A 20,625-nucleotide genomic window follows, 5' to 3' on the forward strand; every position below is an offset into this window, starting at 1 on the left:
ACAACAGCCCTGGGATCCCAGGAGATGGGTGCTGCAGGGGAGGGTGCTGGGAGTTCCGGGGGAGGGAGTTCCATTGTTCCAGAGTTGTCCTTTCTGGAGGAGGGAGTATGTGCTAGTCACTCAGTCATGTCCGACTCTTTGTGACCCCATGAACTGTGCCCGACAGGTTCCTCTGTCCATGCGGATTCTCCAGGCAAGAATACTGGAGTGGGAAGCCATTCCCTTCTCCAGAGGATCTTCCTGACCCAGGGATCAAGCCCGAGTCTCCTGCAGAAAGGCTTTTTGCCATCTGAGCCACCATGGGAAGCCCCAGAGGAGGGAAGTGAAGGGAATTTGCTCAGTGGTGTACAACTCTTTGCAAGCCCATTGACTATAGCTTACCAGGTGCCTTCATCCATGAATTTTCCAGGCAACAGTACTGGAGTGGATAGCCATCTCCTTCTCCAGAAGATCTTCCCAACCCAGGGATTGAACCCAGGTCTCCCGCATTGTAGACAGATGCTTTACCATCTGAGCCACCAGGGAAGCCAATTTTCTCCATCTTCACATTTTTCTACAATGGGCATGTTGTTTCAGAATTTAAGAAAATATAAACTGTTTCTGTTTGGCAGAGGTCTGACAATGAGTGGGGGTGGGGGAGGCCCCTGGTGCTCTTTGGCCTCCGGACGTTCCCTGTGCTCTTTGTCAGCTTGGGGGCTTCTCTTCCCGCCTTTAGCTCACCATCTCCCCTGTGGCCTGCTCCAGGAGAGACAGCTGCTGGCCGCGAGGACAGGACTTCGAGGGACGGGCTGTCTGGGGATCGGCTGGCTCCTGCCGCATTGGTGACCCATCTCTGGTTGTGCTTCCAGGTGAGCGCACAGCAGGGCCCTGACGCAGCCTCTCGTCTGTCGACTGTCAGCTGCTCCTGCCGCCAGCTGGTCGCTGGCCCAGGCCTGTCACTGTGCCATCTCTCCGCAGGTGAGGAGGACGTGAGGGGCCCTGTCCAAGAACAGGTTCTCTGGAGGGCGGGGGTCGCTGCTGGCAGTGCACATGTGGGCCTGGGGTGAGACTGGCTGTCGGGACCCTCGGTGTGTGGCCGGGTCCTCACGCCATCACTGCATCCTCAGCCCCAATGTAAGGCCTTATGAAGGCTGTTTCACCCCTCATTTCACATTATCCCTCATGTGAGTGGGTGATGGGGAAACAGCAGGAGATACAAGCCATCTCCATGGGTTGCTGGCCTTGGCTTGGAAATCAAGCTGTGTCCTTCCCCACCTAGGAACAGAGAGATTACTCTGGCTAGCATCCTTGGCCAGCTACTTGCTGTGACAAAGGGGATGGAGGGGGGTCAACCACCACCACCGCCCCCCCCGACCCCAGTATAAGCTCCTCAATCCCTTCAGGCCAAAGGCAATAGCTGTCCTTCAGAGATTTCCCGGAGAGACAGACTGCAGAGCTCTGCCAGCCAACACTTCACAAGGGTCTGTGGAGATAAGGCATGTTAGGGAGGATGGCTGAAAAGGCACGATGACATCCACTCATCCAGAAACTAAAGACTGTCCTGAGTCAGGTCAGATCAGCAGCAGTGGGGACTGAAGCATCATGCGCTGCCCTGCCCCCGACTCTGAGTTTACCAGATTACACACCACAAAGTGTGGCCGTCAGAACCTCCCCAGGCAAGCTGTCTGTGTGAGTGTATCCATGTGCCCGAGGGGAAAGATGCCTGACCACACACACTCAAACACATCGTCACATTCGTACACCTGTGTGCATACTCACCCCCCAACCCATACATCTTTATACCCTCACACCCACACCCCACTCACCTGCACACACACACACACCCTCACCTGCACACACTCACACACATCCTCATACCCAGACACGCACACACAGTAAGAGCCCCCTCCTCCTTCTCTGCCCTCCCCCGCCTCTTCGTTTCTTCACTCCTGCGGATCCTGGCCTCAGCTTCCTCTAACCAGCCCCCTGGGTCCCCGCCACCCCCAAGTCCCCTAACTTCTGAAAGCGCCCAGCTGGTGATAAGGAAAGAGAAAGATGGATTCAGAAATGGGGCAGGAGGATCAGGGCCTGAAGGCAATGATTTCAGGGTCCTTTTCCCCTGGTCAGTTGGGCTGGGGAGGCTTGGAACCGGCCTGCAGCTTCTCCCTCCTTTTGTGGTGGACACAAGGATGTATAAACACCACACCCACACGGGGACCGCCGCACACACAGGCCGGCAGAGTATGCCTGTCAGGCACGTGGGCGCAGGCAAGGACACAGCCCCAAACACACATGCAGAAATGCACACACATCTCTGTAGAGTGGGGGGTCCGCAGCTGCTCCCCCAGTTTCAAAACCCCCAACTCCTCTTGCTTCTCCTTCTCTTCTTGTTGAATAAAAGTTTGCAACCAAGAGAGGAACACACCCCTGTTAACTCTGACTTCGGTGGCTGCCACGTATCACAACAGGCAAGTTTTATTTTTCAAACATTGTCTGGGAATAAACGAAGTTGACGTCAGGCCTCATCTGGGCCAGAAAGTCATTGCTTGAATGAGGAAACCCAGAGTGTGGTCTGCACACCCCGGGACCAGCCCAGCCCCCTCACACCTCCTTGCGCACTATACAAAACCACCGTTGCCTGCGAGACCCACCCCCAGCTCTCAGGCCTGACCACGTAGGTCTCCAGGGAGTTTCTCACTAAACGGGGTAACAGTAACCTGTGGCGTGTGCTTTCCTGCAAAACAGTTAGCATCACAGGCGTCTTCCGTACTTGGGATAGGGGATGGAGGTGTGTGTGTGTTATTTAAAAACAATGTACACTTTTTGGAATAATAGCAAATTAAAATGAATGATAAAGCAAGCTCTTGCAGGGGAAACTTGTGCTTTGCACTATAAACAGCTAGGGGGCGCTCTGTGAGAGGAAAGAGCCCTGAGCGAAGCGTCAGCGCTTTGCGTTTGGGTCCTAGACCAACAGGTCTTGGCTGTGGGAAGAAGCTCTTGGCTTCATTTCTCTGCGATTTGATCTTTCTTGATGTGCAAAACGAAACTCAGACTGTTTTGCCAACTTGTAGAGATGCTTGAGGAATGAGTGAACGAATGTGTATGACTGGTGGACTTCCCTGGTGGTCTGGTGGTTAAGACTGCGCTTCTGCTGCAGGGGGCACGGGTTCAATCCCTGGTCAGCGAACTAAGATCCCACATGCCACGCAGCCAAAAAAACAAATGTGCATGAAGATGATTTATTATAACAAATCACTGAACAGATGTCAGTGTATTCCTTATGGCAGTGGGGTGTAAGGATAGGAGGAAGACATGGGCCTCTGTTGTCAGGCTTTCTCAGCCCCGTCTTGCTCCCATCACTCAGGTGATCCTCTGATCCCAGGAGGGTCTGCTCCCGTGGCTCCCCAACCCGGACAGAGAAGCTGCAGAGGATGGGAGGGGGAGAAAGTTGAGGGGGGCTCTGCTTTCAGACAAGCAATGCTTCCAACCTCCTTAGCTTTGGTTGTTCCAGGGGCAGCAGAATGAAAGAAGGCATGTCCAATAACAGCACCACCAGCATCTCCCAAGCCCGGAAAGCTGTGGAGCAGCTGAAGATGGAAGCCTGCATGGACAGGGTGAAGGTAAGCGTCACAGGCCCGCCTGCCCTCTGACCAGCACTCCACTCACAGCAGTCCCCCCGTGTCCAAAGCAGCCATGTGAGAGTGAACACGTCACCCCGTAGAGCATCCAGCCAACACTGGCAGCTGTAACATTTACAGACGAGCGTTTGCTCCAGAGTTCCAAGCATGCCTGAGGAACCAAGGGATGCAAAATACACAGTGTGCGTGAATTCCATAAGGAGTCGCCTAAAATAGACCCGTGTTCATCTCGGCTCTCTTTAACTCAGTTGTCATGCCCGTAAGCAAGAGAGGGAGTTGAACCATGCAATCCATCATAGTTTTCCTGCCTGGTCCAGTGACTCGGAGATGAGACAACATCAGGTATTTTGACAGGGGTGCTGGGGTAAGTGCTGCCTCGAATCATGTCTGCATTTGTCAGCTGCTCCTTGGGGGAAAGGGAAGGAGGGTACCAGCCTCCTCCCACCCTGTTCTCTTCACTGAAGAGTGAAGATGTCTTCACGCTGGGGGAACAAAGCCAGCTCTTCCCCAGATGCCACTTCAAAGGGAGCAGGAGGCCAGGCGGAGCGAGTAGCCCTGAGATGCAGCTTAGTTAGGTTCATTGACTCGAATGGAGCTGGAAGTGCATCGGGCATCTCACAGCAGAAAACACCAGTCTGTTGTGTCTGTGCCCTGTGGGGACATAAAACCAGAGCTCTCACCCAAACGGGACAGAATCCGTGGGGCAGCGGGTGACTCCTAATGCCCTCTGTTGGTGGAGCAAGCAGTCCCTCCCCGAGGCTCCCACTGCCCAGAGCTATGACCAGATAACACCAGCTCCATCAGTCGGCCTCCATCCATCCCCCTCCCCAAGGAGCTTCGGGTACCAGCTATCCAAGGAGGCAGCAACATGCCCAGTAAGTGACACGATGTATACGAAGCTAGAAGGGAATGCAGGATGATACACAATGGTCCAAGTGGACTGGCTGTATCTGCACATACTGATACTAGCTACAAATAAAACATCTTTAACCCCTGGGCTAGAGGAGGGAGCAAGAAAAGAAACAGTTCTAAAAGAGGAGGAGCCCAGTGGTGTAGAAATGGGTCTAAGGATGAGCGTTGCAGGCACTAGTGGTTTAAAGGCAGGACAGACTTTTGCTGAGAGGACAAGGATGCGAGGGGATGCACTCGTTGGACAGGGATCCCTGAGCACCCCTTGGCACGGCCCTGGGCTGGAAAAACAAATGGAATGTTCCCATCACGTTGCTCAGAGAAGACTTCCTGGAGCCATGAGCTGGGGGTTGGTTGCGAAGTGACATGGGGGCGGAGGGAAAGCTAGTATGAGCTGACCGAGGGAGGGCAGCTGTGTGCACAGCAACAGGTCATGAAAACAGCTGGTGCGCAGCTGGAGCCGTGGGATGACCTAACCACAGTCAGTAACGTTGCCAGAGGCCAGGGGGCAGCAGAAGCCACTGCCATGGAGGGGAGTTCTGTTTTGTCGAGGAAGACGCTCTCCATGGAACAGGTCCTCTCTCGCGACCATCAGCGCCCCAGGAGTCACAGTGGAGTACACGTCCCCATGCGGAAGGGCTCTTCAGGAGTCCCTGCAGGGTATGTCAGTCTCCCAGAGAAGGAGCGGAGGTCCCAGGGCCGCTCAGAGTCCAGTGTGCTACTCGGGTGGTGTCACGGGCCGGGCGGTCCCGTTCTTGCAGTTCTGGGTTGTGGAACGGCAGCTCCTTGACCTCTTGAGAGGCCTCCCGGGGCCCCTACAGCCTCTGTGGCGATTACAGGGCCCATGACAGGTCTGGTTCTGAGCTGGCAGAGTTTGATCCCTGCAGAGATGATCCGGGGCTGCCTGAGGGCAGAGGTGGCCCCCGGAGCCGCATCCCAGCCAGAGCTGTGCAGGCGCGTGTGGTGTCTTTGTTTGTGCTCACACAACCTCAAACGTTAAGATTTTAAAATCGTGATTAGATACACATAACATAGTTTGCCATTTTTACCATTTTTAAGTGTGTAATTCAATAACATTATGTACATCCACAACATCAAGGGGTCATCCGTTTCTAGAACTTTCTCCTTATCCCAAACAGAAACTCCACCCATTAAACCCTCACTCCCCGTCCCCTGCCTCCACAGCCCCTGGAAACCTCTCTTCTACTTTATGCCTCTATGAATTTGGCTATTCAGGGTACTTCATTCCTACAAGTGGAATCATACAGTATTTGTCTGTATTTTGTGTATGGCCTATTTCACTTGGCATCTGCCTTCAAGTCTTGTCCAGTGTAGCCTGTGTCTGAATTTCATTCCTTTGTAAGGGTGAATAGTATTTCATTGCGTGTATCTGCCATATTTTATTTACCTATTCGTGTGTTGATGGACATTCGAGTTGTTTCCACCTGTTGTCTTTTGTCAGTAATGCTGCTGTGAACGTGGAATGCATTTGGGTCAGTGCTTTCCATTCTTTTCTGTATATAGCCAGAAGTGGCATTGCTGGGTCATAGTAATTCTATGTTCAACTTTTTCAGGAACCACGATGTTGGTTTCCATGATAGCCATACCTTTTTATATCTACCTCAACCTCACTCCTGGGTCAGGAAGACTCCCCTGGAGAAAGGAATGGATACCCACTCCAGTTTTCTTGCCTGGAGAATTCCACGGACAGACTGGCCTGGTGAGCTGTAGTCCATAGGGTCACGAAGAGTCGGACATGACTGCGTGACTAACACTTTTCACTTTCATCCCCAGCAACGCACGGGGGATCCAGTTGCTCCACATCTTCACCAACACTTACTTTCCTTTTTAAAAATAATAGCCATTCTAATGAGTGTTAAGCTCACACTGGATTTTTAAGCACTAGACACCCCTTGGTTCAGGGCACAGGAGGGCTTTGGGGAAGAATCCACTTGATGCAACTTGGGGGGAAAAAAGATGTATATTGATATCAAGTAGCCAGACGACAAACAGAATGTGGAAAGAGGATCTGTCGAGGATACCCCAAATCGACCATGATAAGCGCCTTGTTGTTGTTCAGTCCCTATGTCCGACTTTTTGCAACTGTGTGGACTGTAGCCCGCCAGGCTCCTCTGTCCATGAGATTTTCCAGGCAAGAATACTGGAGTGAGTTGCCATTTTGTTCTCTGGGGATCTTCCCCATCCGGGGACTGAGCCCACATCTCCTGCATTAGGGAGGCAGATTCTTTACCACTAAGCCAGCAGGGAAGCCAATAGGTGCCTTGGGGAGGGAGGAAATTGGAAGAGTGTCACCAGGAAAAAGAAGTGGCCTCTCTAGGGTGGGTGAGAGTTCATCACAGAGAAATGAAGAAGGAAAAAAGGATCCTGGGGGTAAATGACAGAGGGAAGCTGTGTGGGAGGAGGAGAGGAGCAGTTCCTAGAACTCTCTGACCTCATACAGTGAGGGGAACACCAGGCGTTCCCCTGTGTGCCATGCCAGCCACGGAGCCCAGAGAGACGGATGAACAAGTGGAGACAGCTGGAGGCCCTGTGGGAACAGTAATCGCAATGATGAGTCCCACAGAGCCAGCTCTGGGTAGAAGCGCACAGAGGGCAGCCGGGAAGGACACACGTTGGGTGGGAAACCAGGGACGAGCCCTGTGGCTCACACGGTGTGTTGCCAACTGCAGAACCCGCCTCCAGGCGTCATAGTTTTCTCTGCTTGGAAGAGTATCTCGTGGGAAAGGAAGGAAAGGATGATATTTACAGCTCAGGGCAGTAAAGGAGAGTGAAGGGGAAGAATACTGCATTATGTAGCTATTTGGGTTGCCAAGGTAGGAAAAAGTATCAGTGTGAACTCAAGAGAGGTTTGGGCAGTTCGTGGAGGTAAAAGGTAGAAACATCCACTATGATCTTCAGGTCCTGTCTGTCTCCGCAGACATTATCTGCACAAAAGCCCTGGTGCAGTAGACTGAAGGAGACTTCACTGCAGATTTTGTAGGACATAGAACGAAGAATTCACCATGTAGCCCCCAGCCATCCCGCAAACCCCACATGTTACAGAGACCCTCCCCACACTCACTCTCAACATCCTTCTTAAACCTCCCTACTCTTACCAAATCAGATCCAGCTGATCACCACTCAAAACTCAATACTGGAGAGAGAGACAAATGTTGGTAGGAAAACATTGCTTTTATCAGAATGCTGGCAGTCTGGGGAGATGGTGGACTTGGTGTCACCTAGAAACCACCTCTGAGGATTCTGCTAGGCCATGGAAGTTTTTAAAGGGGAACGCGGGATGTAATCTTGGTGGAGCCTTGAGATGGGGGATCAGAGCCGTCCCCCGCTGCGTGCAGGCTTGTGTGCAGGCCTCTTGATTCCTTGTGATTTTCCCTGAGATATTGTCTTGTTGACACACTTTGTTCTGGAGATTCCTGAAGGGGAGGCTAGGGAAGAGATTTGGTCACCTGTGTGTTACTTATGTTTCATTTCTATTATACTTCTTTGACCTACGGAGAGAACCCACAAGTTAGGCAAGATATTGTGTGATGAAAAGATTTGAAAGCTGTGCCAGGGCCCAAGATGAGTGGAGCATGGGGGTGCCTCGTTTAAGATTAATGATAAGACAAAGGGGCCCCCTGGAGATAGCTCTTTCTTGCCAAAAGCAACTTACACTACCTTCATTCCTTTAATGTTTATTGACTGCCTCCCCCGACTCAGCCGTCTCGCCCAGCATTCAGGTGACTCTTCTCCATCCCACCTCCAAGCTCACCAGACCATTTCCCAACAAAGCTGAGTGTTCCACTTTGAGAACCTGTATCAGCTGCTTTGACGTATACATACCACTGCATATAAAATAGGAAACGAGGGACCTCCCTGGCGCGGCCCAGTGGCTAAGACTCCGTGCTTCCAATGCAGTGGGCATGGGTTTGATCCCTGGCTGGGGAACTAAGATCCCACATGCCCTGAGGCACAGCCAAAACAAAAGAAAGTGCCTAGCAGATAGTAACCACTTGAAAATATTTTTTAAAAAGATAGATAATTAACAAGGACCTACGGTATAGTATAGGGAACTCTTTTCAGTACTCTGTAATGACCCATATGGGAAAAAGAATCTTAAAAAGAGTGGACATATGTGTCTATACAGCTGATTCACTTTGCTGTACTGCTGCTGCTGCTGCTAAGTCACTTCAGTCATGTCCGACTCTGTGTGACCCCATAGACGGGGCAGCCCACCAGGCTCCCCCGTCCCTGGGATTCTCCAGGCAAGAACACTGGAGTGGGTTGCCATTTCCTTCTCCAATGCATGAAAGTGAAAAGTGAAAGTGAAGTCACTCAGTCGTGTCCGACTCTTCGCGACCCCATAAACTGCAGCCCACCAGGCTCCTCCGTCCATAGGATTCTCCAGGCAAGAACACTGTGGGTTGCCATGCCCTTCTCCAGAGGATCTTCATGACCCAGGGATTGTACCCAGGTCTCCTGCATTGCAGGCAGATTTATACTGTCTGAGCCACCTATACTCCAATAAAGTTTTTAAAATAATAATTTTTTAAAAAATCCATATGTACTTCATTGTAAGTACAGGGAAGATTCAACATGTATGGCTTTCCCCAAAACAGAAAGCTTAGAAAATAGCACTCAGGATTCTAACAAAAATGAAGAGCATGTAAAGACGACTTGGAAAATGTTCTGGTCCCTTGGAAAAGAACACCCATAACCTGATTCTTACTTTCACCCATTGGAGGCTCAAGCAATATAAAACTCTATTGGGAAAGCATATACATGGCATGGATCATCAAATAGGGAAAATTTGTTGAGAAATGAAGGCAGATATGAGCTAAGCAAAGTAGAAGAGGCTTATGTGAAGAAAATGGTCTCCAGAGCCAACCTGTCCAGCCCGAGGTAAGACTTCAGCTCCAGAGAAGTCGTCGTCCCTGGAGGAGGCACAGAGGCCCTGAGCAGGCCAGGCCCCAGGCCCCAGGAAGGCTGCTGGGAGCTCCTGCTCCACTGGGCACCGCTCAGGGTGCCCTGACTCTCCTGCCACTGGGCCAACCCCATGGACTGTCCTGGCAGACCCTGGGGAAGGATGGGCACCCTCAGTGAACTAGTAGCTCTCAGCCAGGGATCAGGAAGCTGACATTTGCCAAGCAATGCTAGGCCCAGCTCTCTCACACACCTTTAGTAGATAAACAGCTATGTTTGTGCTCACATCACCCAGAAGGGTTGCCTTTAGGCTGACATTAATTTTGTCAACCTAAGCTTGATTTGCTGATTGTTGACAGATCACCCTGTTCCGCATCGGCCTCCTTTCTTTTTCTGATTTTATTTGTTTATTGTTGGCTGTGCTGGGTCTTCGTTGCTGCGTGCAGACCTTCTCTGGTTGCAATGAGCGGGAGCTGCTCTTCCTTGTGGGGCGTGGGCTTCTCATTGTGGGGGCTTCTCATTGTGGGGGCTTCTCTGGTTGTGGAGGCTTCTCTGGTTGTGGAGCACGGGCTTAGTTGCCCCATGGCTCGTGGGATCTTCCCAGACCAGGAATCGAACCTGTGTCCCCTGCTTTGACAGGCAGATTCTTAACCACCTGACCACCAGGCAAGTCCCCATCAGCTGCCCTTCTAGAGACTACTGAAAAAAGTAGGGCAGGTCAAGAAGAGTGGCAGGTGGTGAGTGGGCTAAAAAGCTACCCAAAGTCATGGCAGCAGTAGTGAAACTGGTGCTGAAAGTACTGACATGAAAAAAGAGGGATTCTATCGCGAGAAATAACGGCAAGTGCTCACAATCCTTCTCCATCACAGGTATGAAAAGTTTGGTGAAAACAGTTTGGAAAAGGGGAATAGCTTTAGAGAAAGATTATTCCCATTTACTTTTGGTCTTGGAGATTTTCTTGTTTGATGGTTAAAGGAAAAGCAGGTACATGATCAAAAAACACTTTAGTTAGGAAATACAAAGACCCCAAAACTGAATTTATGGGTGTTCAAGATAGAGGTTATATATGCCGTGCTTATTCCGTTTAGAACTTTTCTGCAAACCATAAATGAGTGATAGAGAATTAGACACACCCTGAAGCATACTTAAGGCTCCTCAAGGAGAAAGGGAGCAATTGAAATGAGAATGTGAGAAAGTGGGCATCTGTATCTAGGGGCATTAAATCTTACTTTGAAAATAATGCAATTTTTCTGTTCCTGCAAATAACACTTATTTTAGAAAATTTGGAAAATATAGAAAAGTATAAAGAAAATTTAAACTATAGCCTCTGTATTTTCCTGTTTTTCCATCTAGCTGTTAACTTATAAACTATACCTAGTTTTCTTATAAAATTGTGGTTATCATGTACATTTTGTTGACAAAAGTTCAATTAACAATCAAGAAAAAAGGAAGCTTTATTTGAGCCAACTGAGGCTGATAACCTAGGAGACAGACTCTCAGAAGCTCTGAGCACTATTCTACCCATTAAAAGTAGAAGATACAGTCACATGCATTTTCAAGAGAAAAGATCGTACCTCAAAATGACATATTGATATGTTACATAGTGTTAACTAAGGTTAGAGAGTCCAGGTAAACAGGTGGAAAGGGAGCAGCAAGTCACCATGATCCCCTACAGCATTGGAAAAGGACACTATTCTTTTAAGAAGTTATATTGCTAGCATCAGAAGAAAGGGGGGAGAAATGCTCTTTACAGTTGAGCAAGCATTCCCATCTTTGAGGTGCTCTGGTTAATGTTTAACGCAAATGCACACTGCACATTAGGGAGGAGGGAGGAGGCCCAGAGAGAGAGAATTTTGTGTTTGATTTATCTTGCCTTAAAATGTAAAATTTAGTTCATCAATTTATTACTTTTTGCAATTTGATTTCTCATTGACCAGTATACTGTGATTATATATCCAGATCAGTAAATACTCTCCTAAAATGTACATCTTTAATATCTTTATCATCTGATGTGCAGTTATTTAACTGGTCCCCTATTCTTGGGCATTTCCATTCTTTCCATTTTTTCAACATTACTTCTTTTATTTTTCAACTGAAGTAGGAGAAGGCACTGGCACCCACTCCAGTCCTCTTGCCTGGAAAATCCCATGGACCGAGGAGCCTGGTAAGCTGCAGTCCATGGGGTCGCTAAGAGTCGGACACGACTGAACGACTTCACTTTCACTTTCATGCATTGGAGAAGGAAATGGCAACCCACTCCAGTGTTCTTGCCTGGAGAATCCCAGGGACGGGGGAGCCTGGTGGGCTGCTGTCTATGGGGTTGCACAGACTCAGACACTACTGAAGCGAATTAGCAGCAGCAGCAGCAGCAGCAGGGTTGATTTACAATATTGTGTTATTTTCAGGTGTATAGCAAACTGATTCAATTATGTGTATATATGTCAGACTATTTTCCATTGTGGTTATTAAAAGATACTGAATATAGTTCCTTGTGCTACACAGTAAATCCTTGTTATCTATTTTATGTACAGTCGTGTATATCTGTTAATCCCATACTCCTAATTAACCCCCACCCCGACCCTTTTCCCCTTTGGTAACTATGAGTTTGTTTTCTCTGTAAGTCTGTTTGTTTTGTATATAGAGTCGTTTGTATTATTTTTGTTTATAAAGTCATTTGTATTATTTTGTGAAAGGGAAAGTCACTCAGTCATGTCCAACTCTTTGCAACCCTGTGGACTATACAGCCCATGGAATTCTCCATTCTAGAATACTGGAGTGGGTAGCCTTTCTCTTCTCCAGTGGATCTTCCCAACCCAGGGATCGAACCCAGGTCTCCCACACTGCAGGCAGATTCTTTACCAGCTGAGCCACAAGGGAAGGCCATATTATTTTGTAGATTTCACATAAAATGATATTTGTCTTTCCCTACCTGACTTACTGTGGATGTGAGAGTTGGACTGTGAAGAAGGCTGAGCACTGAAGAATTGATGCTTTTGAACTGTGGTGTTGGAGAAGACTCTTGAGAGTCCCTTGGACTGCAAGGAGATCCAACCAGTCCATTCTGAAGGAGATCAACCCTGGGATTTCTTTGGAAGGAATGATGCTAAAGCTGAAGCTCCAGTACTTTGGCCACCTCATGCGAAGAGTTGACTCATTGGAAAAGACTCTGATGCTGGGAGGGATTGGGGGCAGGAGGAGAAGGGGACGACAGAGGATGAGATGGCTGGATGGCATCACGGAGTCTATGGACGTGAGTCTGAGTGAACTCCAGGAGTTGGTGATGGACAGGGAGGCCTGGCGTGCTGCAATTCATGGGGTCACAAAGAGTCGGACACGACTGAGCGACTGAACTGAACTGAACTGGACTGAACCTGATTTACTTAGTGTGCTATTCTCTAAGTCCATTCATGTTGCTGCAGATGGCAATAGTTCATTCTTTTTAGTGGCTGAGTAATATTCCATCACGCACACATGTACATCCATATATCACATCTTCTTAAGCCCAGTTGTCTATTGATGGGTACTTGGCTTACTTTCATGTCTTGGCTATTTTAAGGAGTGCTGCAGTGAACATTGGGGTGCATGTATCTTTGCAAATTGTAGTATTGTTTGTTTGTGGGAGCTTAAAAAAAATGATGCAAATAAGCTTATAGGCCCACAGACATAGAAAACACACTTGTAGTTACCAAAGGAGAAAGGAGCAGGAGAGGGATAAATTAAGACTTTGGGATTAACAGAGAGATACATCACTATCTACAAAATAGATAACCAACAGGGACCTACTGTGTAGCACAGGGAGCTCTACTCAGTATTTTGTAATAACCTATAAGGGAAAAGAAGCTGAAAAACAGATATTAATATATGTATAACTGAGTCACTTTGCTGTACACCTGAAACGAACACAACATTATTAATCAACTATACTTCAATAAAAAAAAATTAAGGGGCAAAGTATAACACATGCTACAGAAAATCAAAATGAATGACGTAGAGAACAGACTTAAACTCTCACAGTAAGCAGAAAAAGACACAGATCAACGCAGTTAGAGGATGACAGAAATAAGACTGACAACAACCTGTCAATGTTGAATGCTGATGTTCCTGGCAGAGAGGCCAGATGAAACAGAAAATACTCCTGAGGAAAGACTATTGAAAGGAAGATTGGAATGTGCAGATCCAGACAGCTCATCATATTCCAGAAAAGAACACAACAGAAAATAAGCAACCCTGAAATACACATACAGCTGAGGTTGAAAGTGAAAGTGTTAGTCGCTAAGTCGTGTCCTACTCTTGGCGACCCCGTTGACTCTAGCCCACCAGGCTCCTCTGTCCATGGAATTCTCCAAGCAAGAACACTGGAAGGGGTAGCCGTTCACTTCTCCAGGGAATCTTCCTGACCCAGGGATCGAAACCCTGGGTCTCCTGCATTTCAGGCAGATTCTCTACCCTCTGAACTACCAGGGAAGCCCACAGCGGAGGTTGCTTAATCTTGAATGGGCCCATCAAATGTACTGACAGGGGAAGCTATCATTTAGGACAAGTACACCTGACTTAACCCGTGTCGGATGCTTGAATCTTCACACTGACTTCAGATGTGGGTGCCACTGGTATCCCAGTCCTCAGACAGGTAAGCCTGGGCCCACAGTTGTTACGTGATGAATGGGGGATACCAACCCAGATCCTGGATCATCATTAAACTATGGTGTCCCCCTAGAAAGGGCAGAAATATCAATCTGGACAACACTGCATCTCAGTTGAGAAGATGCCAACCTAAAATTCTATAAAAAATTCTAAAATTCTGCAAAGAATTTGCTACCCAGCCAAATGGTCATGTATGTCCTAGGCAATGTGTTTAGACACGTCCAACTCTGTGACCTCATGGACTGTAACCCATCAGGCTTCTCCGTGCCTGGGATTCTCCAGGCAAGAATACTGGAGTGAGTTGCCATTTCCTCCTCCACGGGATCTTCCCAACCCAGGGATCCAACCCAAATCTCTTGTGTTTCCTGCATTGGCAGGTGGGTTCTTTACCACTCACACCACCTGGGAAGCTCACAGGCGATATAAATATATTCTCAATTAGGCAAGAAAGTTAAATATAATACAAACACTTCTTCTTTTCTTTTGCAAAATTACTTCAGTTTACACAATTGAATTTCATGAAAGAAGATACCAATGTGTGTCATGGTGATATTTATTAATGTTAGGACTGTAAGAAAGTTTCTGGGGAAATTGCCACTAGATCAGGAGCTTCTTCGAGCAGGGGTGAGTGTCATCCAGTCTTGGGATCCCACTCATTCCGCGGGTCATAGAAAGTCCCACTGAAGGATGGACTGGCTTAGAACAGCCCAGAGGAGTAGCAGAGAATCAGGGTCAGGTGAGGTCATCCACATGTCATCAACTTTATTCCTACCAAAAGGCACAGGAAACTGCAACTAGGCTGGCTCAGACATCACAAATAAAGCAACAGCTGCCAGCATGCTTTTTGGATCAGGGTGAAGAAATGAAGGCCCTACTTTGGGGTAGATGTCCACTCTTGCTGTGTGAGGTTTCTTAACTTTCTGCTGAGCTGCTAGGACCACTTCAGTGTCATCTGCCCCACCCATCTTCTGGGCAAGAATCCTTCAACTGAAAGCTCAGCCTCTTAAAGGAGCTGGACTTGCATGGTTAGCCCTCTGCAGAGCTTGCGCCTGGCTCAGTGAAGAACTCTTCAGAACATCAAAAGGGCTTCCCTGGTGGCTCAGATGGTAAAGAATCTACCTGCAATGCAGGAGACCTGGGTTCAATCCTTGGGTCGGAAGATCCCCTGGAAAAGAGAATGTCAACCCACTCCAGTATTCTTGAATGGAGAAATCCACAGAAAGAGGAGCCTGGGGGGCTACAGTCCATCGCGTCACAAAAAGTTGGACATGAATGAATGACAGACACTTCACTTTTTCAAGAAATGAAGGTCCTACTTTGGGGCAGATGTCCACTCTTGCCTTGTGAGGTTTCTAACTTTGTGCTGAGCTGCTAGGACCACTTCAGGGTGATCTACCCCACCCATCTTCTGAGAAAGGGTCCTTCAACTGAAAGCTCAGCCTCTTATAGGAGCTGGACTTGCAAGCTTAGCCCTCTGAAGAGTCTGCTCCCAGCCCAGTGAAGAGCTCTTTAGGACATCAAAAGCCCCATGTTCATTGGTGAGACAATAGCTGAGGTCCACTTGACCTCAGTATCCCTTTTGACAGCACCAGTCACTGCCGACAGCCAAACATCTAGTCATTCTTGATTTGTTTCTTCAAGTTACCGAAGCCTTTTCCCACCAGCTTCAGAGTCTCCTCCCTATAAGCCTTTGTTAGAGTCCATCCAGTTGTATCTTTGGGCTCCCACTCATATTACAGGAGAGATGAAACTGAAATAGCAGCATTGGTGTTAAAATGTTTTTCTTCACCTCACACGCATCAGGATGGCTACTGTCACTAAAACAGAAAACAACACATTGGAACCTTGGGGCACTATTGCCAAGAAAGTAAATGGTGCGGCCGCTAGGAAAAACAGTATGGAAGTTCCTCTCAAAAAAGTTTTTTAAAGAATTACTCGTAGGATATATCAATTCCACTTGTTAGTGTGCATCCCAGAGAACTGGAATCAGGCCCTTGGAGGGGGATTTGTACACCCCTCATAGCAGCATTATTCAGAAACGCTATGAGGCAGACGCAACCTAAGTGTCCATCAGCAGATTAATGGATAAACAGACTGTATACAGGCAGACCTTGGAGATACTACGGGTTTGATTAAAAGGCCACCACAGTAAAGCAACAAAGTGAGGCACAGAAATGTTTTGGTTTCCTAGTGCAGATAACAATTATGGTCACACTATACTGTTGTCTGTTAAGTGTGTAATAATACCATTGTGGATAAAAAATGTTACAGAAATTTAAATTTAAAAGCACTTAATTGCTAAAGTTGCTCATCATCATCTGACAATGCCTGGTTGTCCACATCTTATTAATAATAAAAATGTGATTTCTATGAAGTGCTAAAAAGTGAAGCACAATTAATGAGATAGGTCTGTATATCTACACAGCAGAATATTATTCAGCTTGAGAAAGAAAGTAATTCTATCACTGTTTTTGAAGAAAGGAAACTTAATTCTAATTTCAATTAGATAAATTGTGAGAATATCCAGAAATTTTTTTTTAAAAAAAGAAGTACGTATATTTGAGGAGGAAGAGCTGGGAGAATCTCAATCACCTCAGCTATACAGATGACACCACCCTTATGGCAGAAAATGAAGAGGAACTAAAGAGCCTCTTGATGAAGGTGAAAGAGGAGAGTGAAAAAGCTGGCTTAACACTCAACATTCAAAAAGTAAGATTGTGGCATCCGGTTCCATCACTCATGGCAAATGGATGGGGAAAAAATGGAAACAGTGGCAGACTTTATTTTCTTGGGCTCCAAAATCACTGCAGACAGTGACTGTAGCCATGAAACTGAAAGCTGTTTGCTCTTTGGAAGAAAAGCTGTGACAAACCTAGACAGTGTTACTAAAAAGCAGAGGCATCACTTTGCCAACAAAGGTTCGTATAATCAAAACTATGTTTTTTCTAGTTATCATGTACGGATGTGAAAGTTGGACCATAAAGAAGGCTGAATGTCAAAGAAATGATGCTTTCAAGTTGTGGTACTGAAAAAGACTCTTGGGAGTCCCTTGGACAGCAAGAAGCTCAAACCAGTCAATCCTAAAGGAAATCAAGCCTGAATATTCATTCAAAGGACTGATACTGAAGCTCCAATACTTTGGCCACCAGATCCAAAGAGCTGACTCTTGGAAAGGGCCCTGATGCTGGGAAAGATTGAGGGCAGGAGGAGAAGGGGGCAACATAGTATGTGATGGTTGGATGGCATCACTGACTCAAGGGGCATGAGTTTGAACAAACTCTGAGTGAGAAATAGTGAAGACAGGAAAGTCTGGCGTGCTGCAGTCCATGGAGTCACAGAGAGTTGGACATGACTTAGCAACTGAACATAATATATGTAGAATATTCCTACAAGTTTATTATAAAACTGTAGTATTTAAAAATTTATAATACTCCTTTAGGAATAGATCAACAGAAAAAAATAGGAAGTCCCTAAATAGGCCCCAGTGTATTGGGAATTTGAAGTACAATCCCGATGGCATCTCAGCTCAGTAGAGAACAGATTATTAATGTTGCTAGAAATTGCTAACCCTTTTGAAAATAAAGTTGCATACCACTAGTTTTATCAGATAAGTATCAGATGGGTTGTATGTGTCTGCTGCTGCTGCTTAGTTGCTTCAGTCGTGTCCAACTCTGTGCAGCCTGTGGGCTGTAGCCCTCCAGGCTCCTCTGTCCATAGGATTCTCCAGACAAGAGTACTGGAGTGGGTTGCCATGGCTTCCTCCGGGGATCAAACCCAGGTCTCCTGCTTTGCAGGCAGATTCCTTACTGTTGCTTCACCATGGAACCCCATATTTGCTAGGGCTGGCATAACAGAATACCACAGAATATGTGGCTTAAACATCAGAAATTTATTTTCTCACCTTTCTGGAAGCTGGAAGTCCAAGGTTAAGGTGTTGGCAACTTAATTGCCAATTTAGACACTTGAGCAGTCTGCTGAAGCCTCTCCTGTGGCAGACAGCTAGCTGCCTTCTCACTCTGTCCTCACCCAGCCTTTCCTCTGTGCTCATGTGAAGACCCTTCTAGGGTCTCTTCTTATTAACTCATGCAAGGGGTCATGTATGGATGTGAGAGTTGGACTGTGAAGAAAGCTGAGCGCCGAAGAATTGATGCTTTTGAACTGTGGTGTTGGAGAAGACTCTTGAGAGTCCCTTGGACTGCAAGGAGATCCAACCAGTCCATTCTGAAGGAGATTAGCCCTGGGATTTCTTTGGAGGGAATAATGCTGAAGCTGAAACTCCATTACTTTGGCCACCTCATGCGAAGAGTTGACTCATTGGAAAAGACTCTGATGCTGGGAGGGCTTGGGGGCAGGAGGAGAAGGGGACGACAAAGGATGAGATGGCTGGATGACATCACTGACTCGATGGACATGAGTCTGAGTGAACTCCGGGAGTTGGTGCTGGACAGGGAGGCCTGGCGTGCTGCGATTCATGGGGTCGCAAAGAGTCAGACACGACTGAGCGACTGAACTGAACTGAACTGAATCCTGTTTGATTCGGGTGCCACCCTTATAACCTCATCTAGCCTGAATTATAGTCATTCTTTCTTATCTGTAGGGGATTGTTTCCAGGGCCTTCCTTAAATACCAAAGTTCAAGAATGCTCAAGTTCCATTTATAAAATGGTGTAGTATCTGCATATAACCCACACTCTTCCTATCATATAGGTTTTAAAAAGTATTTATTTGGCTGTGCCAGGCCTTAGCTGTGACATGCGATATCTTTAGTTGTGGCATGTGGACTCTGTTGCAGCAGGTGGGATCTAGGTCCCTGACCAGAGATCTAACCTGGGCCCCCTACGTTAGGAGCACGGAATCTCAGCCACTGGACCACCAGGGAGGTTCCTCATATACTTTAAATCATCTCTAGATTACTTATAATACCTAATACAATGTAAATGCTATGTAAATATTGTAAATGCAACATACATGCTATGTAAATACTTCCTGGTGTGCAGCAAATTCAAGTTTTGCTTTTTGGAACTTTCTGTTTTTCTTTTTTTCCCCCAGACATTTTCAGTTCATTATTGGTTAAACCCACTGATACCAAATCCATGAATACAGAGGGCCAGCTATCTCCGTGGAGGCCCTGTCTCTACATACAGTTAGACTGGGAATATTGACCTTAAAAATAAAAGTCAGCTATTTTACCAGCAAAGATGGACTTATTTGGAAATAGCAGAGACTTGCAATTCAGGAAGATCATGCTACAGCAGAAACTATGGGCAAGTCCAACAAACAAAGGAGAAGAATGCTATTTATTTTAGAGAGAAAAAGGAGAGTTCAGAGTGATGGTAGTTTCTCACTGGCCAAGTTGCTGGGGTAGTGGATTTCTTGTAGGAGATTCCATGTACCTCTTTTCCTGTTGGGGCTTGTAACTGATGATTCTTTTCTGTTGAGGAGTCTTCTACTGGTGTTTGAAACTGAAATGCTTCCTATAATTCACTTGCACAGTTCTGCCTGAGAGCTCCCTCTTCTGGCTTCCTTGCTCCATTTTAGTAAGGCTGGTAAAGGCTGCAGTCCATGGGGTCGCTAAATTGGACACGACTGAGCGACTTCACTTTCACTTTTCACTTTCATCCATTGGAGAAGGAAACGGCAACCCACTCCAGTGTGCTTGCCTGGAGGATTCCAGGGACGGGGGAGCCTGGTGGGCTGCCGTCTATGGGGTCGCACAGAGTCGGACACGACTGAAGCGACTTAGCGAAAGAACCTGTGAGCCAGGGCAGGAGACATAAGAGACTCGAGTTGAATCCCTGGGTCAGGAAGATCCCCTGGGGGAGGCGTGGTAACCCACTCCAGTATTCTTGCCTGGAGATTCCCCTTTATTAATGTTTTCAGGGGTTATGGCTTCAACATGAGTCTGGGGAAACATATTTCATCCCATAACTTTAATCAGAGATGTAAATATTCCAAAACCATAAAAGTACCTGTAAAATAGAAGCAAATATTTTATATAATGTGAGTTTGGGAAGGCCAAGCATATTACAAAATCTACAGTTCATTAAATAAAAGTTTTAATTGCATTTTTTTAAAAAAAGTCTATATGGTGAAAATCTTCCAGTCAACAAATTAAGAGAACTATTTGCTACCTGAGTAACAAAAGGTTAATATCTTTAAATTTAATTTCTCTGAAAAAATAAGATTAAAAAACAGCCTCCCTTTTAAGAAAAAATAAAGCAGATTAAAAAGATCCTCCCTTTTTTTAAAACAATGCACAACCGACATGAATAGGCAATCTGAAAAGGAGACATGTAAAGGGTCAAATATATGAAGAGACATTTAGCTTTAAAAATAATACAAGAGGAACTTCCTGGCGGTCCAGTGGTTAAGACCCTGCACTTCCGCTGCAGGAAGCACTGCAGGTTTGATCCCTGGTCGGGGAACTAAGATCCTGCCAGCTGCATGGCATAGCCAAAAAAAAAAAAAAACCAGAAAATAACACACGAGTTGTGCCTCCAAAAACCAGTGAGATGCACTTGGGGAAGAAAAAAACT

General features: G+C 46.9%; 1 protein-coding gene across 2 annotated transcripts in view; it reads left to right on the top strand.

Moving 5' to 3' along the window:
• The window catches only part of LOC120865418 (guanine nucleotide-binding protein G(I)/G(S)/G(O) subunit gamma-4), a 71,856-nt gene that overhangs the window by 32,021 nt on the left and 19,210 nt on the right, over positions 1-20,625 (top strand). The window contains exons 2-3 of one of the 2 annotated variants that reach the window (XM_040242694.1): positions 716-957; positions 3,491-3,599. In XM_040242694.1, coding sequence (XP_040098628.1) covers positions 3,501-3,599 — 99 coding nt within the window. In that variant the 5' untranslated portion in view covers positions 716-957; positions 3,491-3,500. The remainder of the gene's footprint in view (positions 1-715; positions 958-3,490; positions 3,600-20,625) is intronic. The other variant, XM_040242695.1, reaches the window with a different exon arrangement.

Source organism: Oryx dammah, unplaced genomic scaffold, assembly GCF_014754425.2.
Source record: "Oryx dammah isolate SB20612 unplaced genomic scaffold, SCBI_Odam_1.1 HiC_scaffold_6, whole genome shotgun sequence".
NCBI classification, from domain to species: domain Eukaryota; kingdom Metazoa; phylum Chordata; class Mammalia; order Artiodactyla; family Bovidae; genus Oryx; species Oryx dammah.